Source organism: Panthera onca, chromosome E2 (genome assembly GCF_046562875.1).
Source record: "Panthera onca isolate mPanOnc1 chromosome E2, mPanOnc1 haplotype 2, whole genome shotgun sequence".
NCBI lineage: Eukaryota > Metazoa > Chordata > Mammalia > Carnivora > Felidae > Panthera > Panthera onca.
This window is the reverse complement of record NC_138353.1, coordinates 18,838,875-18,864,367: the sequence shown is the minus strand read 5'-3', so window position 1 is coordinate 18,864,367 and position 25,493 is coordinate 18,838,875. Positions and strand designations below refer to the sequence as shown.

General features: G+C 44.3%; 1 protein-coding gene across 4 annotated transcripts in view; it reads left to right on the top strand.

Moving 5' to 3' along the window:
• The window catches only part of GARRE1 (granule associated Rac and RHOG effector 1), an 83,997-nt gene that overhangs the window by 32,240 nt on the left and 26,264 nt on the right, over positions 1 to 25,493 (top strand). For all 4 annotated transcript variants that reach the window (XM_060650940.2, XM_060650939.2, XM_060650942.2 and 1 more), the window contains one exon: positions 24,337 to 24,543. In XM_060650940.2, coding sequence (XP_060506923.2) covers positions 24,337 to 24,543 — 207 coding nt within the window. The remainder of the gene's footprint in view (positions 1 to 24,336; positions 24,544 to 25,493) is intronic.

Sequence of the window (25,493 nt, the reverse complement as noted above, 5' to 3'; positions counted from 1 at the left end):
TAACTGACTGAGCCACCCAGATGTTCCTTTCTGCTTTTTTAATAACCTTTATGAATGTAAAAACCTGTCTTACCTTCTGGATCTGTCTGTTGAACTGGACTTGGCCCGTGGGCTGTAGTTTACTGAACCTGCTGGTCATTTTCTTTTGAGTCTGTCCAAGTATATTTTAAATTTCTGATTATTTCTATGATCACATTTTATATTCAGGGAAATTACCATCTTGAAGTGTTTTTAAAATGGCTTGTGATAGTTTCAAGTATTTTTTGAGTTACATGTGTAAGATATACATAAAGCATTTTTTTTTTTAATATACTTTTTGGGGCACCTGGGTAGCTCAGTTGGTTAAGCTGCCGACTCTTGGTTTTGGTTTAGGTCATGATCTCAGGGTTGTGAGATCAAGTCCATGTTGGGCTCTGCACTGACAGTGTAGGGCCTGCTTGGGATTTTCTCTCTCCCTCCCTCTCTGCCCCTTTCCACATTCCCACTGTCTCTCTTTCAAAATAAATAAATAAACTTAAAAAAAATGTACTTCTCAAAAGAAATTCAAAAGGTGAAATGTAAAACTGCTGCTTTACTCTCCTATCCCATTCTGTTTCCCAGAAGTGGCCACCGTGAGCTGGCCAGCGTGTGCCGTTCCGGACTGCTGTCTGGGTACATATGTGCGCATGCACAAATGTACAGCTTTGGCTTTTGTTTGTTTTACAGAAAGGACCATGTTGTTCAGCCACCAGTGTGCCTGGTCGCTGCTTTACAGAGATGTGGCAAGAGAGCAGTTAGGGACTCTGCCCTCTCAGAAAGGGTTATACAGTATTAGACTCAGCCTGTCACAGCTCTCATCCTGTAATGACATAAACACTTTTTGTTTTTAGACTTTCAGACAAGAGTGGTTTGAAAAATAAGGCCAAAGGCTTTTATTTTAACTTGAACATCTTTGAGCTCTTTTTCAGCCCATGCCTCCAGGTGCTAGAGGAGACAGAGTTAGTCATGGCCCTTTTGCCCTCCAACCCTTGCCTGGCGAGTGGACAACTAGAGCAGGAGGAACCAGCCCTGAGGACTGGGGGTTTAGGAAGCTACTGGGCTGAAGTTGCACTTACCTTGGCCCTTCTGCTTTCTTGGGACCATCATGGACCACTTGAGCTGAGAAGGAGAAATATTTCTTTTTTAAAAACTTTTTTTTAATTTTATTCATTTTTGAGAGACAGACAGAGCGTGAGTGGGGAAGGGGGAGAGAGAGAGGGAGACACAGAATCTGAAGCAGGCTCCAGGCGCTGAGCTGTTAGCACAGAGCCTGACACAGGGCTTGAACTCACGAACTACAGGATCATGACCTGAGCCAAAGTCAGACGCCCAATTGACTGAGCCACGCAGACGCCCCAGGAGAAATATTTCTAATTGTTGTGGTTTGGGATTTTGACTTGGCTTCCCCACTGAAATGTGATTAGGACAGCTGGAATACTACCATGTTTTTGTACATAATAGGCTAAACAGGCTTTGGAGGCTAGACTGGAAACTAAGTGCTGTTGATGGGTTTTAGAATCTATGGGTGTATTCTAAGTTTCAAACAGCTTGACTTATAAGTAAATTCTAAAGTGTGATTGCCAAGTTTAGGCCCGCAGACTTAACATTTTGCTTTTTCCACAGAGCAGTATTTGTTGTTTCTGGAACTTAGGTACTGCCATGGGCCAATAAGGGTCTTACCCTCAGAATACTCACCAATTCACATGGAATGGCTAGGCATTTGGGTTTTTTCCTGTTGGTCTTTTTAGGGTTTTATCGGCAAGGCCTTGAGAGACTCTTTAACATTCATCCCTGGGGCCTCACAATGCTGAACTTGACTGGCTAGGTAGGACTTCTCTGCTGAGAAGCTTAGCCGAGGACTGTGACTGAGGACAGCCCTGAATTCAGTGTTCAAACGCATCACCATTTTACTTTTTATTTTATTATTTTTTCTTTCAATTTTTTTTTTTTAATTTACATCCAAATTAGTTAGCATATAGTGCAACAATGATTTCAGGAGGAGATTCCTTAGTGCCCCTCACCCATTTAGCCCATCCCCCCTCCCCCAACCCCTCCAGTAACTCTCCGTTTGTTCTCCATATTTATGAGTCTCTTATGTTTTGTCCCCCTCCCTGTTTTTATATTATTTTTGATTCCCTTCCCTTATGTTCATCTGTTTTGTCTCTTAAAGTCCTCATACGAGTGAAGTCGTATGATTTTTGTCTTTCCCTGACTAATTTCACTTAGCATAGTACCCTCCAGTTCCATCCAAGATGGATGCAAATGGCAAGATTTCATTCTTTTGGATTGCTGGGTAATACTCCATTGTATATATATAGCACATCTTCTTTATCCATTCATCCATCGATGGACATTTGGGCTCCTTTCATACTTTGGCTATTGTGGATAGTGCTGCTATAAACATGGGGGTGCATGTGTCCCTTTGAAACAGCACACCTGTACCCCGTGGATAAATGCCTAGTAGTGCAATTGCTGGGTCGTAGGATAGTTCTGTTTTTAGTTTTTTGAGAAACCTCCATACTGTTTTCCAGAGTGGCTGCACCAGCTTGCGTTCCCGTCACCATTTTAAACCTAAGTCAAAGTACTGATCCCACTGTCCCACCCTAGAGGGGGGCCAAAGCATGCTTGTTCTGTTCCCTTACTCACAGCCAGGTCTGGGATGTGCTCCTTGATCTCGGTGCCTGGCTAGGAACTGTGGCTGCTCACTCTGTGCTCTGGGACAGACCTGGTGTGCATGAGTCCTGTCCTGTCTGGACTTGTCAGTGACTTTGCCCCTTACCCTCCCAATCTCATGGTTATAATCTCACTGGTAGAGAAATGAGTTGTAACTGTAGTGTTTCACTAGTTAACAAGCGCTAGGATCATGGTTATGAGGCATGGGGTCAGAAGATCTGGGTTTAGAAAATGACTCTGCTTCTGTCTGTATAGTCTTGAGCAAATCTTCTAAACTCTCTAAGCCTCACTTTGCCCATCTATAAAATGGAATTATAAAATGGAATTATCAGGGCACCTGGCTGGCTCAGTCGATAGAGTGTGTGACTCTTGGTCTTGGGGCTGTGGGTTCGAGCCTCACAGTGGGAGTAGAGGTTACTTAAAAAAAAATCTTTAAAAAAAATAAAATGGAATTACCACCCACCTTCCAGAGTTCTGGTGAAGATCAGAGGTGATTAGTGTTTCTGAAACACTTTACCCAGTTGTCATCATTTATTATTATTGCTTCCAACATGGCTTGAATGGTGCTAATAGCCCTTCTCTGAAGTGCAGAACTCAACTATGTACCAAACCAACATCAGAGAGAAATGTTCGGCAAGTATTTTTCTAACTGGAATCCTTTTAAGGGGAAAAAACTGCCACTCCTAAAACCGTAGCTCTGTTAATTTCTTTCCTGTTTTGTTTTTTAATGTTTATTTATTTTTAAGAGAGAGAGAGAGACAGAGGGCAAAGAGGGAAGGGGCAGAGAGAGAGAGAGAGAGAGAGAGGGAGACACAGAATCTGAATCAGGCTCCAGGCTCTGAGCTGTCAGCGCAGAGCCCGACGTGGGGCTTCACCTCACCAACTGTGAGATCATGACCTGAGCTGAAGTGGGACGTTCAACCACCTGAGCCACCCAGGCGCCCCTTTCCTGGTTCTTGAAGTCGGCACCTCCCTTGTTGTAAGGCAGCAGCAGTATTACCTGCCTGATGGAGCAGCTGCCAGGACCTTTTCATCATAAAAGCCCAAGGGGACTGCTTCTACCAAGAGTCCTCCCTCTCTTTGCCTCCCGCCAAGAATGGGACATTGGGGAAGGAAGAGGGCTGGGGGTGGGGTATCCATTAAATATATTTGCAGTACCTAACAACCTTTGGACAAGCCAGTTGACAGTTTAGGTAGGACTTGTCCTCCTCTGGATTTATAGAAAACACGTAGTTTACATCATATATGAACTGGGATTTTGTCTGAATAGGAAATGTGATCTTAATTAACTGCTTCATGGGAATTCCTTTGTATAAGTCTCAAACTGTCAGTCCAGCCAAAATGTGAATTCAGGAAAAATATGGTTTCCCATATTGAATTTGTTCTTTATACAAAGCTTTGAACATCCCAACCAAACATTTTTGTGAGGTAGACCACACGGGACCTGCTGTCTGTATCTTTTCTCTTTGAGTCTAGGAGAATCTGTCTCTACCACAGATTTTTAAGATTGTGTTAATTCCAGTTTTCCTGTAAAATGCTGGCCTGGCTAAATTGGCTGCTTTCTCCTTGATTTTATCTACCTCAGTATCGCTTGTCCTAGAAATCTGTTATGCTTTGCACTTAAACCGTGTAGTCCATATTAAAGCATTATAGACAGTCCTGTAAAGTGGTTTTTTATTTATCAGAAAGTCACAGATGTCCACCTCTTTTTACAATTATTTATCACTTGTCTTTAATAAAATTCCTTTTTCAGTGCACATGTAAGTAAAAGAATCGAACTGACTTGTGATTCATGCATTCATTGCACAGATATATATTGAACACTTTATTTGTGCCAGATACTGCCAGGCACAAAGGATACACTAGTGAACAAGATAGAAATTGTTCCCTTTGTGTAGAGAAAAGGGGACTGCAGTCTTAGATAAGATAATTAGAAACGGTGTCATTGAGGTGACATTTGACTTACTAAAAAACAAAATTCATCCAAGTAAATTTTAAAGATCTTACTGGCTTTATTCAGCTATTCATGAATCGGGCAGCATCCCATCTAGCAAGCAGATAGAAAGGAGCTCCAAGGAGCTATACAACATAGAAGGCTTTTATAAGGCAGAAAGGAGCAGGCAAAGAAAGTTTCTAGCAAAGAGTGGATTGCTTCCGGCAAGGCCACTACCTTCTATATGAGATGGAACGGGTCTCTTGGGTGGATTACCTCACTACTGTTGACCAGGTAGTTCTAAATTGACAGGTTACAGGTATTATTCCTGGAAGAGGCTGAAATTGCAGTTAGGTTAAGTATTAAATCTTGGTTTGCTGATGTGAGGCTTAGCACAAGTGACTCCATTTGGGGCCCCTTGTTTCTTTCTTTATTTGTTATTTATTTATCTAAAATATTTTTACTGTTTTATTTTTGAGAGAGACAGAGTGTGAGTGGAGAAGAGGCAGAGAGAGAGGGAGGCACAGAATCTGCAGCAGGCTCCAGGCTCTGAGCTGCCAGCACTGAGCCCGACTCAAATTCACAAACTGCAGGATCTTGACCCCAGCCAAAGTCAGATGCCCAACCACCCCGGCGCCCCCCGCCTTGTTTCTTTTTTTTTAATTTTTTTTAACGTTTTATTTATTTTTGAGACACGGAGAGACAGAGCATGAACAGGGGAGGGTCAGAGAGAGAGAGGGAGACACAGAATCCGAAACAGGCTCCAGGCTCTGAGCTGTCAGCACAGAGCCCGACGCGGGGCTCGAACTCACGGACCGCGAGATCATGACCTGAGCCGAAGTCGGCCGCCTAACCGACTGAGCCACCCAGGCGCCCCGCCTTGTTTCTTTTTTTAAACAAAGACCTGAAGGAGGTGAAGGAGTAAGCCCTGTTGATAACCAGGAACAGAGGATTCCAGGCAGAGGGAACGGCTAGCGCAGTTTCTGAGGCAGGATGAACCTGAGTGTTTGGAGAGTGGTGAGGACCTATTGTGGCTGAAACAGTGAGCAAAAGGGAGAGTACAGGAGAGTAGGGGTGGGGGAGGTGAGGTCAGAGTGTCCTGAGGTCAGCCTTTGAAGGGAAGGTGGAAGGGAGGGCAGCAGGAACGGCATCCTTGACGATTCTTGTGCGATGAGTGAGCAGCCGTTGCCACTTCTTGGGGTGGTGGTGGGGGGCTCTAGGGCTGGGGCTGGGGCCTCAGTGTTGGGAGGGCATGGCCCTCCGGGCAGATGCTGTGCATAGACATTCCAGAAGCCCAGGGCAGCTTTAGGGATCCCAGGAGTTGCATGTCTTTAAGGAGACTCTATTTTATTTCTTCTGGCAATTTTAGTGGCTTTCCAAGTATCATCACCACTTTGTAAGTGGGCAGGCAGACTTTAAATCAAACCTTTATGTAATTGAATCTCGGCCTTCAACTTTATGCACTAACAAATGTCTTTTGTGTACTGTGTGATTATCTGTGAATCTGTTTGAAATAATTCATTTGTAAGCACTGACTCGTAAGAACCTTAATTCAGACATATTCACATTTCTTTTGGTAGATATATGCCAAAAATATTGTAGAGCAACAGCAATGGAAAATATTAGGGGCTGGTTTCAAAATGTGATTTTCATTAACCTTAATGGAATTAAATTTGCATGTTGTTCCTTTTTTTTTTTTTTTTTTTTTTTTTGCCTAAAGGTAAAATTCATTGTTTCTTCTTTATTTTCTTTCTTGTTTTGACTAGTAGATCTTTCATAACAGATTATGGGGTCAATATTTCCTAACTATATGTGCCAAGTGAAAACCCAAATTGCTGCTATTAATCAGAAACTGAAGTTCACTTCATTAAAAGCTTATATAAATCCAGTTTTCAGGCTGTTGCTAATTTCTAACCACTCTTTTTGGCTTATTCTTTTATTGAGGTGACTCTTCTAGCATCTAAATTGCCTTCAGATTTTAGCCTTTAGAAGAATCTGTAATTAATTAAGCAGCTGGAATTTGGGTGATTTTGTAAACTTCATTGTGGATCAACAAGATGTACTGTCTGCCCGCCCAATCCGTGTGGGTGGAAGCCACTGGGGCCAGGGGGTGGCTGCCACTCTGGAAGCACTGGATCCTTTGATTTTGAGTGGCCAAGACCCACTGTGCAACCAACTCATTATTCTGAAAATTGCTAATTAAAAGAAAAACAAGGAATTGAGCAAATTTCCTGCTTCTCCAGTACAACTGTTTTTTAGCGTAATCAAATAGCCCTACTGGATGGGGGAAGGTTGTTCTTCTGTTTAGAAAAATCTCCGTATTTTCTGGATAGAAGAGACGATACAATTAGGAAAATCACCATTTTGCAGACCATAATGAATTAACTGACTCGGGCAAGTGGTCAACAATGGAGGATAAAACCAGTTGGTAAAAGGTCACTGGGGAACTTCATAAGGGAAAGATCAGGACTTTCTCACTCAAATCCATTGGTCAATCTCAGCATCACCAAAAATGAGATAACCAGTTAGTTGATCATATCTCCTAAGAACCACACAGTACCCCCATAGTATATTCTTGCACCTCTCCCTCTTCTCCCCTGTCCCCAGGGTGGGAGGGGACCTGACATAATCTCATCAGTCCTCTGGAATGAATTCCCAGTCTACACAAAATACGGGGCGTAGTGGAGCAAATTATACACCACAAGGAAGCCATTAGACGGATCAGAATGTGGCATGTTCTATAGGCAGTTGACCTGATTTAACAAGTCAAGTAGCATGGGGGGAAAAGAAAGAGGTAGAAGGCATCTAAAATGAGAGTTAAGAGATATGACAACCAAATAAGATAAGCATTTTGGGGTTGAGATTCAAGCAAACAAAAGACATTTTAAAAGAAAATTTGGGAAGTTTGAACATGTACTGTGTCTTCGTTGGTTGGGATTTGCTTCAAAACATTCCAGCAAAAAAATGTGGTATTCAGGAGAAGGGTGATAATAACATGGCAAAATGTTGATGGTTGTTGAAGCTTTTTGATGGGTATATGAGGGTTTGTTAACACTCTCTATTTGTTTGGACATACTCCAAGTTTTAAAAAAGGGAGAGAGAAACTTATGTTAGGAGTAGTGTATCAGGAATACCCCAGAAATGATTCCATTCCTTGGAGGATTTGTGCCTATGAAGTGGTCTCATAACAGAAAGGGGAGTGTTTAGGAGTCTTTAGGAAGTCTTTAAGAGTCTTTAGGTAGACTCTTCTGTTTTCTGTCTCCTCACAGAATACTTCACTTCTGGCACATCCGATCGCCAAATGTGCGCTGGGAGTTTTTCCCACACCGGCAATTCTGAGTCAGTTTTGACACTATTTACTGGAAGTTAGCATCAGACCCCACAGTGGAAGGGCTCAGTCCCACAGGACTGTCCTCCTCCACTTTAGACACCAGTCACATGTCCAGGGTGTTGTTACCCTTGCTTACTACCAACTGGGTGTAAAGGAGAGGTTCTCATGACTGCCACCATGGGTTCGGTTAATTTGCGAGAGCAGCTCACAGAACTCAGAAAACATTTTACTTACTACATCATAAAAGGCTATAACTCATTATCAGCCAGATGAAAGGGATGCACAGAGCAAGGGGTGTGCAGCTTCCACGCCCACTCCGGACGCACCAACCCTCTAGCACCTGCCCGTGTTCACCAACCCAGAGGCTCTCTGAGCCCTGTCCTTTGGACTTTTTCCAGGCTTCATTATGTAGGTGTGATTGATTAAATCATTGGCCATTGTTGATTGATTCTACTTCTAACCTCTCCCTTCCCCAGAGTGGTGGGACTGAAAGTTCCAAACCTGTAATCAGTGGTTGGTTCCCTTGACAACCAGCCCCCCATTCCTAGGGGCTTTTCAAAAGTCACCTCATCAACATAAACTCAGGTATGGTGTAGAGAGGCTTGTTACGAATAACAAAACACACTTTATCTCTCTTATCACATAGAAAATTCCAAGAGTTTTAGGAGCTATGTGGCAGGAACCTTGGAAGAAGACCAAAATACATATTTCTTACTATAAATCACAATATCACAGGGAGTATTATTAAGTTGTTGTGATGAAAAGGAAAGCAGGTACTTTTCAGGAAAATGAAGAAAATAAAAGTGAGTCAAGGAAGAAGCAGAAAAACACCCCCCTGGGCAGGAAGGACCCCAACAGCAGGTAGGCAGGGTGTGCTCCTCATTTTGGTGACTGAAATGGCAATGTTGCTTTCCTTTAGGAGAATAGGATTTAAAATTTAATAGTTGCTAAAAAGGCTTCAGGGAACATAAGGGAACTACTAGGTTTGGTGGGCAAATTCGAAGGAAAGAGAAATAAAAGAGTTCCTGGAGTATAATTGTACATAGAACTAGCTTTCCCGAATTATTTTCTCTTCTAAATGTTTATGGTTACTGGTTGGCTTGTGAGATTTCACAGGATTGGATAACAGCCTGTTTTGGCAGCCTCCCTCATCTTTACAAATCAGGATTCTGAGTGTCTGTAAAATGACAGTTGCCTAAAATCCTTCTGGGACCAGCGTATACAGGGGTGGTGCCCTGTACCCCCCTGCTGCCTCAGGCCAGTGTGCAGTCTTTGTGTGGAGGGGGCTTGTTTGCAGTGTCCAGTCCCCCACGAGACTGGGCTTCTTTGCCCTCTGGCTGATGCTGACATATCCAGAGCCAGGAAGATAGAAATAGGTTGATGTGGAGGAACCCCATGAGTCCTTGCTCACTCCAGGACCCCTCCTGAGGCCCTCACCAGCTCCTTTGGTCTGCTCTCCTCTTTACCTAGCTGCTACCACCCACCCTCCTGGAGAAAATACACACGAGCTGGCTACAAGCTGGCAAAGATGAGTGAGAACAGTCAAAAGTGCTCTAGGCCTTGTGGACAAGACAGACAAATAAGTAGACTGAGACAGTAGGTGTGATGCGGTGGGATGCAAATGACTGCTGGTTGGTTCGGAGTTCTCCTGCTCCTCTTACTCTGGCAGGACCCAGCCCCCTACACCAGAACTTCCTACCCAGCCTAGAAGAGGTTAGGGCAGGGCAGAGAACTAGGTTGGGCCCTGATAAGGATTTAGAACTTACACAGAATGAGATGGGATTTTTTTTTTTAATTTATTTGCTTATTTTGAGAGAGAGGGAACAGGAGGGACAGAGAGAGGGAGACAGTCTCAAGCTCCATACTGTCAGAGTGGAGCCTGATGCCAGACTCCAACTCATGGAACCGTGAATGATGACCTGAGCCAAAACCAGGGGGTGGACACTCAACCAACTAAGCCACCTAGGCGCCCTGATATGGGATTTTTTAAGGGGGATTTTGAGCAAGAGACCAGCATGATTAGACTTGTTTTTATAAAAAAAATCACTATGGCTACAAGTGACAGAAACCAAACTCAAATAGCTTAAATGACAATAAAAGCAAAAAGCAGCTAATAGTGATGTATGCTGTGCTCTGTTCTGAGACTCTACGCATTAATTCACTGAATTCTATTATTATTTTTTTTAATTTTTATCTTTTATTTTTGAGGGTGAGAGAGAGCACAAGCAGGGGAGGGCAGAGAGAGAGTGAGACAGAATCCGAAGCAGGCCTCACTTTGAACTTGTCCGCACAGAGCCTGATGTGGGGCTCGAACTTACAAACCATGAGATCATGACCTGAGCCGAAGTCGGATGCTCAACGGACTGAGCCACCCAGGCGCCCCTTAATTCTATTAATAACCTTATGAGTTAGGTACTATTCCCATTCCTGTTTTGTTGATGAGGACCCTGAGGTGTGGAGAGATTAAGCAACTTATCAAAAGTCTCCTCGGCAGATCCAGACTTTAGAGCCAGGCGGTCTCACTCTATAGAGTACAAACTCTTGACTGTAGCACTGTGCTACCTCTCAAGAGAACAATATATTGACCCATGAAACTGAAGCAAGTAAGCTCTTTGGGCGTGGCTGGATTCAGGGGTTCACACCGTACCGAAAAGACCCAAATTTTGTCTCTTCTTTTGCCTTCACGAGTGCTCCCTTCATTTCTAGGCAGACTGGACTGTCCTAGACGGAAGGCTAGGCAGACTGTCTCCATGCCAGAGCCCCCAGCAACTCAACAGAAAGAGCACCTCTGCTTTCCCTGAGGTTCTGACAAAAGTTCCAGAACTGAGTCCAGTTGGCTTGGCTTGGGTCACCTTGCCTATCCTTGGACCCTATGACCAGAAAGGTTAAACTGACACGCCGATTAGCCAGGTCTGACTGTATGCCCACCCCATGGCTGCAGTACAAGCGGGGTCCGCCTCCCCCAAGCCACAGGACTGAGAGTGGCTCTCTGAGGGGGGCTCCCTCCGAAGGAGGCCACACCCAGATCTGGAGGGGGTCAGAAGATGAGAAACACAGTTATAACCCTCCATATGCATTGCTAAATTGTTTTGTTTGTTTTTCAGGATTTTAGCAATTATGCCTTTCTGTGAAGTCTTCTGTTATGTCTCTTGGTAAAGTTCCATAGTCTCCTTCCTAATGATTGTGTATGTTTCTTCTTAAAAGTCTTTTTTTTTTTTTTTTTTTTTAATTTTAATTTTAGAGAGACAGTGTGCTAGCATGGCAGAGGGGCAGAGGGAGAGAGAGTCTTAAGCAGACTTCACACTCAGCACCAAACCTGATGCACAGCTCAATCCCATGACCCTGGGATCATGACCTGAACTGAAATCAGGAGTCAGACACTCAGGGGCACCTGGGTGGCTCGGTTGACCATCTGTCTTCGGCTCAGATCATGATGTTGGAGTTCATGGGTTTGAACCCCGAGTCAGGCTCTGTGCTGACAGCACGTAGCCTGGACCCTGCTTCAGATTCTGTCTCTCTCTCTCTCTCTCTCTCTCTCTCTCTCTCTCTCTCTGTCTCTCTGCCCCTCCCCCACTCACGGTCTGTCTCTCTCCCCTTTGGACATAAATCAACATTAAAAAAAAAATTATAAAAAAAAAAAGAGTCCGACACTCAATCGACTAGTCAAGCCACCCAGAGATGCCCATATTTCTTCTTGAAATTCTTAAATAATTTATATTTCAGTTGCTCTAATGAATGAGATACTATTTTAGCATTTTTTTTCTATAATATGGAAACATCCTTGATTTTTGTCTCCTCCCACATGACTGAATGCAATAATTCCCATGTTTCAATTAGTTTATTTGGGGTTTTTTGGTGTATATATGGTCACGTCATCTGCATATGTCTCCTCCCTTCCAGTAGTTACATATTTTGTGTTGACCAAAAGTTTTAATATGTGAAATAATCACCTTTAAGAGTGAGCATCCGGGACACCTGGGTGACTCAGTCGGTTGAGCGTCCGACTTCAGCTCAGGTCACGATCTCATGATCTCGCAGTCCGTGAGTTTGAGCCCCGTGTCGGGCTCTGGGCTGATGGCTCAGAGCCTGGAGCCTGCTTCCGATTCTGTGTCTCCCTCTCTCTCTGCCCCTCCCCCGTTCATGCTCTGTCTCTCTCTCTCTCTCAAAAATAAATAAATGTTAAAAAAAAAAAATTAAAAAAAAAAAGTGTTCCCTTTTAAAAAAAAAAAAAGAGTGAGCATCCTTGTTTTGGTCTTCATTTTAATGGGAATGCTTTGGATATATTACTGTTGATTATTGATTTTAAAAAATTAGTTTCTCTTATACATGGTACATGCTCATGATAAAAAATTCAAACATTTCTGAATAGCATAAGTCTCCCTTTCCAAAAATAATGATCCTCCCTTCCAATTCCATGCCAGTCCCAGATATAACTACTATTAATTGTATTATGGATCTATGCAAAGAGCAGCAAATAGATATGCACACAGAAACATATAAGGAAAATACATCTTTTTATTCCCTTACACATATCCTTAATTCTATTAACAGCATACCCATTAATTATATTATTGGCTCTTAGGTTGAAAGAATAAGAGTACAGTTCCAAGCCATAACAAATGTTATACGTGATTCTTTATTCATGGATGAGTTGTCACTTACAGGAAAGCCTTGTGTGGTTTATGGACTTCCTTTCTCCACAAAAGTCATGATCTTCCCTGTGCCTGTTGGTAAGGTCACCTTAAAGTAATCTCAAGGTTTGCAGCTGGTCTCTGTGGGCTGGCTGCAGAAGAGCTGTCCAGGGGAAAAAGCAGGAAGTGTGTGTGTGTGTGTGTGGAAGGGGGGGGGGGGGGGGGTGGATCAGATGTCATTTTCACAAAGATACTGGCCTTTTGATGTCCTGCACTCAGCCCTGGAGTCACCATGCTGCTCGCTTGGCTTGGCTTGGCATGCCAGGCACTGAAAACGCAAGAGTAAGCAAAACCAAGATCCTACCCTCATCCAGCTTAGCTTCTAGGTGGGGAAACAGACCAAAAAACAAATAGCATGTGCAAATGTCAGGTGGTGAGAGGTGCTGTAGAGAGAAATGAAGAAGGATAAGGGGGGAGAGAGAGGTAGAGGAAAGGCCAAGGATGGGACATTTGAGCAATGACTATCAGAGCTACAGCTGTACGAATTCCAGAGGGAAGGATGCTCCAGATAGAGCAGTGGTTCATTCCCCAGTGGGTCAGGGTGGGCTGTTCCTCAGAGTACATTTGGCAATGTCTAGAAGTATTTTCAGTTGGCACAAAAATGACATCTCCCTCCCCCCCCCCCCCCCCCCCATATTAGGGGTAGGGAGGAACTTGACTGTTACACCAGAGGGCACAGAATGGTTTGAAGGAGGAGGCAGTGAACTTGCATGCTAAGGAGTCAGAGTATCACTGACCCACTATGTATTTGGGGGACAATTTTTGCCATCTTTTAAGACCTCAGTTTCTCTCTCTGCTTCTGACCAATATCCCATCCTTCTTATCCCACACGTATACACCCATGGTTGAATGGTGTTTTTGCAGGAAGTATGAAACTTTAGGTGACCTGACTCAGGCCCCAGATCCTGAAACACAGAAGTTTGCAGGAGCACAAAGGTCTTTGATTTATCTTATTTTCAACTCAAATTTACTTGGAGAAGGTGAAATCTTGGTATTTCTCTTCCTTATAGCCCATCACATTGTATTTCAATCCTGCGGCAGAACAGATGTGTAGATACTCAAAAGCTCCCCTCTACAGCCACATTCAAGCTCTTCTGCAGCTGTTGATCTCTCAGAAGTCACCCTGGGAGGAAGGGATTTTCCCCGCTTTTTTGCTTAAAAAAAGAAAAAGAAAGAAAGAAAGAAAGAAAGAAAGAAAGAAAGAAAGAAAGAAAGAAAGAAAGAAAAACCAACCAGGGGCGCCTTGGCTGGCTCAGTCTGTTGAGCATCCGACTTCAGCTCAGGTCACAATCTTGCAGTTTGTGAGTTCAAGCTCCAGGTTGGGCTTTGTGCTGACAGCTCTGAGCCCTGGAGCCTGCTTCGGATTCTGTGTCTCCCTCTTTCTTTGCCCCTCCTCTGCTCGTGCTGTCTCTCTCTCTCTCTCTCTCTCTCTCTCTCTCTCTCTCAAAATAAATAAACATTAAAAAAAATTAAAAACGAAACAAAACAGGGGCACCTGGGTGGCTTAGTCAGTTAAGCATCTGACTCTTGATCTTGGCTCAGGTCATGGTCTCACAAACTGTGAGATCAAGTCCCCAGTCAGGCTCTATGTGTGGAGCCTGCCTGGGATTCTCTCTCTCCCTCTCTCTGCCCCTCCGTGCCCCCCCACTTCCAAATTAGTAAACAAACTTAAAAAACCAGTAAAAATTTGAAAGTGTATTCAAAACAATATGATCTGAGGGGTTGTGGTTACTGCATCTGTAGCCAGTGCTGCTGGCATCTCATAAGGAAAGACCAGGGACACTGCTAGCAACATGTGAACCTGCATAAGCCAGCCCCTGTAATGGTGAAGTCTCTGGTCCCAAATGTCAATAGTGTTGATGCTGAGACACCCTGATGTAGTGGGAACTGGCTTGTGCAAAAGACTTGAGACAGGAGCTGTGCTCAGAATTTTTGAGGAATAGCAAGAAAGCTGGGTGGCTAGAGCTGAGAAGGATAGGAAATAAGTTTAGAGAATAGTCAGGGGCCTGTTCACATAGAGTATTATAGGACAGAATGAGGACTTTGGATTTTCTTCTGATTGTAGTGGAAAGCCATTGGAAGATTTTGAGCAGGGGAGTACAATAATCCACTTTCTGTTTTCTAAGACTTCCCTGTGCAAAAAGTCACCTCTAGGAGAGAGAGTAGATGCTGCTAGTTGGCTCCCCAAATCCAGTCTCCTCTCTCTCCTTAGTAACAAAACCCTGGATTTGTTTTGTTTTGTTTTCAGACATATTGTGCCTGGAAAAAGGACTGGACTCCCAGCCTTCCTTACATCTGGGGGTCTCTTGAATAAATTCAGGTCTGGGAAGATGTAGCTAGAGGTTTGGGATGAGTCTACCGGGAAGTTTCCTTAGAGGGAAGAGGGTACGCCCTTCCCCTGTCCCAGTTGGCTGCTCTCTAGAATGCAGGCCAATGGCTGAAGGTCATTTAGCCACTTAGAACTATGAGGCAACTGAAGAATGCCAGCCTTGTGTGAGGATGCAGAGCAGAAGGACGGGAACTGGGTTCCTTGTGACCCCGGGAGTCCCCATTGCCTGCTCTGGACTGCCTAACCCTAGGTTTATTTTTTTTATCTTAGAAAGAAAAGAAGTAAATATCACTCTTGTTTAAGCCACTACATTTGTTTTGTTGCTGTTGGGTGTAGACAGACCTAATCCTAATTGAATGGAGCAGGAAGATCAGTTAAGAGGCTATTATAGTAATTAATCCAAGCAAGAGATGATCATAACTTAGAACAGAATGTTAGCAGAGGAGGTGACTAGAAGCAGTTGTACTCGTTTTTAAGTGTGCAGCTCGGTGGCATTAAGCAGATTCCCAGTATTGCGCAGCCTTTACCGCCATCCAACTCCAGAACGTTTTCGTCTTCCCAAACTGAAAGCCTGAACCCTTTCAAAAGTAACTCCCATTCCGCCCTCTCCCCAACCCCAGGAAACCACAATTCTACCTTCTGTCTCTATGAATTTGCCTATTATAGGTACCTCATATAAGATCATACAATATCTGTCTTTTTGTGACTGGCTGCTTTCACTTACCATTGTCTTTAAGGCTCATCCATATTGCAGCATGTGTCAGAGCTTCCCTCCTTCTTAAGGCTGATTAATATTCTAGCACCGTGGGGGTGTGCATGGGTGTGCATGAGGGAGAGGGGAGGGGCTGCAAGATGGCTCCAGGGTTTATGACACAAGCACCTGGACCACTGGTAGTACTCTTTACTGAGGCGGGGAGCAGTGAGGGAAGAGTAGCTGGAATAACAGGTCTGCAGTGCTTATTTGACATCCCAGGGGCAATGTCAGGTAGACAGTTGGATATACAAATTTGGAGTTCAGGGCTGAGGTCCGGACAGGAGATAGGAACTTGGGAACAGTAGATTCAATAGGTGGTATTTAAAGCTGTGAAACTGGACCCGGTCATCAAGGGAGTGAATATAAACTGGAGAAGAACCAGAGGGCGAATCCAAGGACGAGTGAGCCCAGGGACACTCCGGTATTTAGAGGTGAGAAGATGACTTGGGAGCAGCCTAGGAGTACGCTAAAGGAGCAGCCGGAGAGTGAGGCAGAGATGGAGTAAGTGCAGTGTCTTGGAAGCCAAGAGAAGCAAGTGTTTCAAGAAGGAGCGGGGTGAGCGGGAGGGACCCACTGTCCCAGATGCTGCTGAGAGGTGGTGGGAGACCCCCTTTTCCACCTCAGCCCGGGATTTGCCACAGCCGTCACCGGTTGGAATTCACAAGAATAACAGAGGCAGTCGGTCTGATGTGTGCGGTGAGCCCTCTCTCAGGGAATAGGTGACACACGTGGCACTGGGTCCTGGGACGCAGAAGGCCTCTCCTCAGTGTCCTATGGTGAAAATAATGTTGATGGAGTGAATTTCCACTTTGAATTCCCCATTTGTCTTTTTAATCATTTTTTTTTCAGTGGAGATAGTTTAGTATTTTCTTCTTTTTAATTTTCATTTAATGTTTATTTTTGACAGAGAGAGGGAGAGAGGGTGAGCAGGGGAAGGGCAGAGAGAGAGAGGGAGACCCAGAACCCAAAGCAGGCTCCAGGCTAACAGCACAGGGCCTGACACGGGGCTCAAACCCACGAACTGTGAGATCGTGACGTAAGCCGAAGTCGGGCGTTTAACCAACCGAGCCACCCAGGCGCCCTTAGTATTTTCTTCTTAAGACCAGTGCCTTGAGGCACCTGGGTAGCTCAGTGGGTTAAGCTTCTGACTCTTGATTTCAGCAGGTCATGATCTTATGGTTCATAGGTTTGAACCCCACATTGGGTTATGCAGTGACAATGTGGAGCCTGCTTGGGATACTCCATCCCCCTCTCTCTGCCCTTCCCACTCCCCTCAAAACTAAATAAATAAACATTAAAAAAAAAAAGACATGTCTTAACCGCTCAGACATCCCAGTTATAGTATTTTCTTCTTCTTTTTTTATTTATCCATCTTGGGAAGGAGAGTGCAGGGGAGGAGCAGACAGAGGGAGAGAGAATCCCAAGGAGGCTCCACACTGTCAATGTGGAAACCAACATGAGTCTCAAACTGACAGTGAGATCATGACCTGGGCTGAAACTAAGAGCCAGACACTCAACTGACTGAGCCACCCAGGCGCCCTGGTAATTTTTTCTTCTTGATCAAAGTGCCAACTTTTGATGAAAAATACACTCATATCAACAAAAAGAATTTCCTGAACTCTAATAGGCTCCCAGGCCGTATGCTTGTCTGGGTGACTTAAATATATTTTTATCTATGCCCCGTAGAAACCCACAATTTAAATTTGCTTGTTTATGGAGGAAACTTGCATTTTGAATAGGAAAAATTACTATAAGAGCAGGGTCCTTTGCTTACCAAAATTAATATGGATTTAGTTACCTTGAGTAACCTTTCACTTTTTTTATGTCCTGAATGATATTTTATAGTTATCCTTATTGTTAAGATTTATAGCAACATAGCTAAAATATAAAACTCCCTGTACGTGTTGGCATGGTAATAAATTGTTAATATATTTTCTTTTGGACAGCAGGTTATAAAACAGAACACATAGGGGCTCCTGGGTGGCTCAGTCGGTTAAGTGTCTGACTTCAGCTCAGGTCATGATCTCCCGGTTCGTGGGTTCGAGCCCTCATTGGGCTCTGTGCTGACAGCTAGGAGCCTGGAGCCAGCTTCAGCTTCTGTGTCTCCCTCCCTCTCTCTCTCTCTCTGCCCCTCTCCAACTCCTGCTTTGTCTGTCTGTCTGTCTGTCTGTCTCTCTCTCTCTCTCTCTCTCCCCCCCAAAAATAAACATTAAAAATTTTTTTAAATAAATAGAACATATAAACATAATCTAGTTTTTACAAAAAGACCATCTACAGGTACAAATGTAGGCTGTACAGGAAACATGTAATCAGTGGTTATATCTATTTGGTAATATTTGGTAGATTTTTATTTAGCTGATCTTTTTCCCCCTAATTTGTTTGCAGTGATTATGTTTTACTGACATAAAAGGTTTTGTGCACCCGAGTGCTCGGTCCATGAAGTAGGAGTTCTGAAACTGTGTCTGTTGATATTTTTACCAGCAAGGGAGCAGCATATCCAGAGGCAGAATATAATCTTGTGTGAGTGATTAGCATTTGGTGTTGGCTCAGCCACCCTTGGGCAGGTGTTAGCTTTTCTTTCCTTTCTGTATTCTCCCTCTTATACATAACACGGCAGCTTCTTTATGCTCTAGGTTAATACCTGCTGCAAAGAGATCTTTGTCGTTTTGTTAGTTGCTTTTTAAATTTTTAAATATTTAAATACTCCCTGTAATCGGTTTTTAGGTCAGACTATACATAGTTGCAGTAAGTTTCTTTTTTGCATTTTTATACTGTAATCTAATCTTTGCAAGCACTTTCCATAGCCTGGGCATGGTCCACTGCATTCTCTATTTCTCTGGAGACACATTTAGGTTTTTATATCACATTCTGGTCTATTGGTTAGGTCATTATGTAATAACTCTGGAATTATCATACGAACAAAAGAGCAAGGTTGAGGGAACTTGGAACCAACTGTAATGTTTAAGGTAAAAGTAAATATTGAAGAGAAAGAAATGATTGAATGACTTTGGAATTTCTAATAAAAGCAGCCAATCCCGATCGCCTTCATTTCATTCACTCTGGACTTTTAAACTGATCAGAAATAAATAATGGAGTTCCTGGACATTTGACCACGTGGTATATGTATTGGTTTTATTTGTTCTTCACTCTAGGGATGTGAGAAAGATGGATTGTTAAGTGAGGTTAAGTAGAAAACGAACTTAGTGAGATATTGTGTGTATCGATATGAAAATCACTAGGTGTGCTGGGGGATGGGTGGCTTTGGGCACTCCATGATCCCAACACGGGCGTAGATTCAGGGCTGAGCCAGGCCTTGCTTGGCCCTAGAAGAGCAGTAACTAAAACTAAACTTTGAAATATTCTAGGAAGGTAGAGTTAAATTGGTCCTCTGCAACTATGGCAGTGAGAGAGGGTGGTCTTTGGGGGTCTGAGTAGGGTGACCTTAAACTAAAACCTGGTTGAATTAATAAAATATAAACATCACCAAGAAGAGAAAGTTTTCTGGTTGTATCCATCAACACAACACCCTTAGCAGCAGATGTGGTATGTGTACATGGGAATGGGAGAGTGAACTCATACCGCGTTTCTGCCACCATCAGGGAGTCCCAGAAAACAAGGTTTCCTTTTAGTAGATCCTTGATGGCTGTTTATAATCCAGAATGCTCTGTGGAAATTTAGAGGCAGGAGTGGCAAGGTCAATGATTAGTCTATTTTCAGGAATTGGGCCTTTATGAGGAATTGAAGTCACATTAATAGGTTTCTCTTGGGGCACCTGGGTGGCTCAGTCAGTTGAGAGTCCGACTCTTGATTTCAGCTCAGGCCATGATCTCACAGTTCGTGGGTTTGAGCACCAAGTCAGGCTCCCCCATGACAGTGTGGAGCCTGCTTGGGGTTCTCTGTCTCTCTTTCTCTCTCTCCATCTCTGCCCCTCCCCGACTCGAGCTGTCTGTCTGTGCCTCTCTCTCTGTCTCTGTCTCAAAATAAATAAACTTAAAAAAAAAAATAACTGAATGAAAACTGAGGGGTTTTTTTTTAATAATAAAATAAAAGATTTCTCTTAATGCAGAAGTCTGATATTGGCCTGAAATTCCACCAACTTGGGATGCCTTGAATAGATTTATCTTTCTTTCTTTTTTTTTTTTAAGTCTTATTTATTTAAGTAATCTCTATACCCAATATGGTACTCCAATTCACAACCCTGAGATCAAGAATCACATGCTTCTCCTACTAAGCCAACCAGGCTCCCCTAGGTTAGTCTTTTTTTTTTTTTTTTTTAATTTTTTTTTTTTAACGTTTATTTATTTTTGAGACAGAGAGAGACAGAGCATGAACGGGGGAGGGTCAGAGAGAAAGGGAGACACAGAATCTGAAACAGGCTCCAGGCTCTGAGCAGTCAGCACAGAGCCTGACGCGGGGCTTGAACTCACGGACCGCGAGATCATGACCTGAGCCGAAGTCGGATGCTTAACCGACTCAGCCACCCAGGCGCCCCTAGGTTAGTCTTTTTAAAATGCAAATGCCGGGGCAGCTAGGTAGCTCAATCGGTTAGGTGTCTGACTCTTGATTTCCGCTCAGGTCATGATCTCACAGTTTAGTGAGTTCGAGCACCACATCAGGCTCTGTGCTGATGGTGCAGAGCCTGCTTGGGACTCTCTCTCTCTCCCCCTCCCCTGCTCACCCTGTCTCTGTCTCTCTCAAAATAAATAAACTTAAAAAAATTTTTTTTGATGCAAATGCCAATTAAATCCAATTGCTTTATTCATAATTCTTAAATGAGACTGATGTACTGAAGGACCGAACAGATGTTTTTGGGTTTGGAATTCCTAAAGAGGTAAGAGAAGCTGCTCTTTCTCCCAAGCCCCTTGTATCTTCTCCCTGTTTTCATATTGCCATTTCCAGCCAGTCTTAGCAGCTGCTCTCTGCTGTGGATTCATAAACGATGAGACTCAGGCCACCCCACTTGATACTCTTGTCCCAGTCCCTTTTCCTCTGTTAGAGAAGACTGAGCCATGCCTCCCGCCTCAGGGCCTGACAGTATGCGGGGGATATCAGGGTTCCCCTCCTTTTAGTAGCCACCCCTGTTGTGGCTATGTCCTGGATCTTGTCATAGGGAGACAGTGGCTTAGTGGTTAGGAGTACAGCTTTTTGGAGTGGAACATATCTGGCATCAGATCTCTACTGCACCTCTTATCTCCTGCATGGCATTGGAACAGGTTTCTTTCTCGAAGCCTCAGTGTTATCATCTGGGAAATGGATGCATTTCTCTTACCCACAGAGTTGCTTCACTGCAAGTAAAGTGCTTGGTATGGGTTAAGCGCTCAATAAAAGTGGCTGTTGGTACCGCTGCAACTGTATAGCTGCATTGACATTTTAAACTGCAGTGTCTCTGACCACTCCACTCATCCGTTCCCCGGGTTGCCACGTCTGTTCTTCAGCCTCACTGAATCCTGCAGTCCAAGCAGCATTCTCCGTGTGAGGGAGAAAATAGCTGCCCACGGCCCTGAGGTCACCTGCTTTTGAATTCACAACTTTAGAGTCTGTATTTCTTTCCACGTTTCTCAGGAAGACCCCCAAGGACTGGCCCAAGTCTGGGTCAAGGTGGGTGGGGTGTGTTCCAGGAGGGGAACTGGGCTGAGACAGGAGATGCCCAGAGGCAGGCGCTCTCTCTCAAGGTAGTGTTTATGCATCTGTTACTTGAAACTTTTAGAGCAGATATTCTGTGAAATAGCTTTTCCAAATCCAGGGTGGCCATTGCTTTGATCGGCTCTTAACGAAACGTTTACGGCACAGATATTTTGTTACAAGTGTAATTTGGACTGCTGCTCCCTGTATCACGGGTGGGAGCAGGGAGATGCCGAGTTCTTGTTCTCATCATTCCTTATTTACAGGGAAGAAATTTAGATTAAATGACTCATCCAAGGTCAAACATGTAAGAATGGTGGAGACAACATGCCAAAAGTCTGCCTTTAAACTGTCCGGCATCTTTTCCCCCACTCATTCCTGCAGCAGCATCGCCCTCCTTCCACCATCCTGCCCTCAACAGGGGCACCCTCCCCAGCCCCGTCCTCCCATCAACCGGCGCTGTCCTATTCTGGACCCTGGGACCCTGCATCAGGCCTTTCCCGGCATTTTCCCTTTTTAGAATAGGGGTAAGGGTAGTTAACTCTTCCTTTAGTCCTTCCCTCAGAGAGCCTTTTCCTTCCCACCCCCCCTTGTGTTCCTTCTCCGGTTGCCCCTGACTTTGCATCTCCACTTAGCAGTTTGTTCTCCACCATCAGGAAGTAACCCTCCTGAGGACCAGGACTTGCTCATCGTCTTTCTTACAGCACCCTCTAGCCTATTGTGCTTTGTACGTATCGGGTATTCACATGTTCCATGTTTGCTGAAGGAATGAATGAGTCCCTTGAATCATCCGCAGCTGTAAGACCGTGACCCTGGCGCACATGGTACCTGGCACGTACATCTTTGCCATAGCCGGCAAGAGGCTGAGGAAGGAGGCAGAGAAAGAGTGTGTGCCAGAGGAGCTAGCTCCACTCCTCCTCCTGTGTGTGCCTTGTATGGGGCTTCAGGGTACCCTCGTTGTGGCCTAAACCAGTTAAGGTGGAGTTTATTAGGTGCCTGGTCTCAGTGCTGCCAGCCGACAGCTGTATCCAGCCGCTTAGAGCCGACTGAAGGCAGTGGGGCATACTGGCTAAGGGCACAGACATTTGAGTCAAGTGCCCACTCTGTCGCCTCCAGTTTGTGTCCCCATGACAAAGTTCGTAACCTTTCTGTGCCTCACTCTTACTGCCTGTAAAATGGGAATGACCTCGTACCGTTGTTCCTAGCATTAAATGAGATAATCCATGTGAGATCTTTAGCATAGGTGAAGTACAGGCTGAGTGCTCGATTGAGGCTGGCTGCTATTGTGTACTAAATATTATGTACAGTGGCACTAAATACATGCTGTTTATTCTATGCCTGTCACATCACTCTAGGTTGCTAGGTCTGCTTCATCTGTGTCCCTCACCCTGCCCCATCTGGCACCGATCATTGATGGGGAGGAACTTTGAGGCAGGTATGAGTGCAAACCCAGGAGGTTTGGGTGGGGATCCAGCCTGTAATTCTAATTGTTCTCTTGTAGGAGGAGGATGCTGTGGTGTGAGATTTGTGTGAGTTTGTTTTAGTTTCGCCCTGGTGACTTCACAGGGGAAAATCGGAGTGAGTAAGTGTTACCACTGAGACTTGCCTGACTCTTTCTCTAGGAAGCAGAGCTCTGACCAGTGGAGATGGAAAAGGACAGCATCTGAAATGTATGTTGGGAGGTGGGGCCAGACTTGAATCTTGTTTTTGGCTACCTTAAGGGACAGGGCTGGACTAGAGGGTAGACACTGGGGTTAGGTGTTGGTTCCTTGTACAGGCAATGGAAACAGTTACCCAGCCTTCAGCACCTCCCTGAGGCAGTGCACTGATCACCGACAGCCAGTGAGCCCTCCCCGCTGCGCTCCTACCCGTTGAATAAATTGCAAGCTCAATAAATAAAGTAATTTGTAAGTAAGTAATCCACCGTGTAAAGCAGTGGAATATGACATACCCTCCATGGGAAAAACGTGAATGTCAAATTTGGTATGGACCAAACAACTGTAAAAGCTTAGGGGAAGATGTCAGTAATCGGGAAGTTCTCTGCTCAAGTTACTTTGTAAGTGACAAGTTCTTGCTCTCCTTTAAAGAAAAAGAAATAGGAAATCTTAGAGAATACCTTGTAGCTAGGGTTGCCTCAAGAAAGCAAACGAATGACAGTGTCAATAAACAGCCTTGGCCTTGGCAGATAAATGCACATTTGTGTCTTAAAATATTTATGGTCTGTGGTATTTTTTTGACATGTAAATTATTATAGTTACATATTAATAGTATATATTAACATATGTCTATAATATTTTTTAAATGAATTCCCTACTTTAATGGATGTTCCATCAACCCACCAACTACTGATAATGTCTCGGGTGAGTGAGTTTCTACTGTTCTGACAGAGTTGTCCAGTATGTTTTGTTGACTCCTAGAAGACTGGTCTATCAGCTTTGTTTCCTAAGACTGCAATTAATGACACACAGCTATGTTAATAAAACTATGTTAATAACATTGTTACCAAAATAACCTGTATCTTTGGATTCCATTTCTAATAAATAGTGTCGTCTTATAGTCAAACCGACCTTTCAGATTTTCAGTCACACGGCTTTCACTCTGCCTTCTGAATGCTGTGTGGACATAATTGGAACTGTGGGTTCCTCTGGTTCAGTAGGAACTCACAGACAACCAAGGGTTGGTGTGAGCCCGAGTCCACATGAGGGGAGCGGAGAACAGGAGTGGGGGGCTAGCTGGGAACTGGGAAGGCTCATTTGAACCATGGGGTTTGCGATTTGGTGGAAATATCTTGACTTCTAGACATCAGGCACCCAGGTGCGAACTTGAGAACAAGGATCCTCCTAAAGGCTGGTGACTTTCTAACTTCCTGTGATTTCAGACTTCCAAGTGTTGTTACTTTCTGCTCACACTGATAGTTGAGAATTTATTGCACTAATGCAGTAGCAGCCCACAACCTAAAAATCCCTGGCTTTCTTGTTTTCACAGGTGTTGGGGCGATGTTTCCTGACAGTGGTACAGGTCCATTTCCAGTTTTTGACCCAGGCATTACAGAAGGTCCAGCCAGTGGCTCACTCGTGCTTTGCCGAGGTCGTCGTGCCAGAAAAGAAGAATGGCGGCGGCGGCGGCTTATCTGGCATGAGCCACACACCCGAACTGGAGGAAGCCGTGCGATCCTGGCGGGGGGCTGCTGAGGTAACCCTCCCTGGGGGAGATTGGTGCCCTATGTTCAACTAGGAGAGGCTCCAGAGGACCTTTGCCTGTTGGTTCCTGAAAGAGGCATTTTATTTAGAACTGTTAGTTTTAAACCGTTATCACTAGCTTGTTCATTCATTTCACAGTGAATGCTTTTGTGAACGCTCACTTTGGGCCAGGCGTGCGCCAGGCACTGGGGTGACAGCCTCTGCTCACAGCCTCCTAAGAGGGAGGGCCTACAAAAATAGGGTTAAAGGGCTGTGATGGAGGTGTGCAGGAGCCCAGAGAAAGGGTCCTGCCTCCAACTAGGAGCAGTGCAGCAAAGCTTCAAGGAAGAGAGACCAGGGAGAAGAGGTTGGAGCCGAAGTCTGGAAAGACAGGCCAGAACTGGCTGCGGAGGGTAAAGCGGCCAGCCAGGCAGCCACATGGGGATGTGGTCAGTGACAGCACGTTTCTTGTAGGTATTTTGTTTTGTTTTGTTTTGTTTTGTTTTGTTGTTCATTTATTTAAGTAATCTCTACACCCGACATGGGGCTCAAAAGATCCCAAGATAAAGAGCCACATGCTCTTCTGACTGAGGCGCCCCACATATTCTTCTTTTTATTATTATTTCTTATATTTTATTATTTTTTTAAATTTTATTTAAATCAAAGCTAGTTAACATATAGTGTAGTATTGGTTTCAGGAGTAGAATTTAGTGATTCATCGCTTATAGATAACACCCAATGCTCATCCCAACAAGTACCCTCCTTAATGCCTGTCACTTAGCCCATCCCCTCACCCAGTACCCCTCCATTAACCCTCAATTTGTTCTCAGTATTTAAGAGTCTCTTAAAAAAATTTTTTTTTTAAGGGCATCTGGGTGGCTCAGTCGGTTGAGCGTCCGTCCGACTTCGGCTCAGGTCGTGATCTCACCGAGCCCCGCATCAGGCTCTGTGCTGACAGCTTGC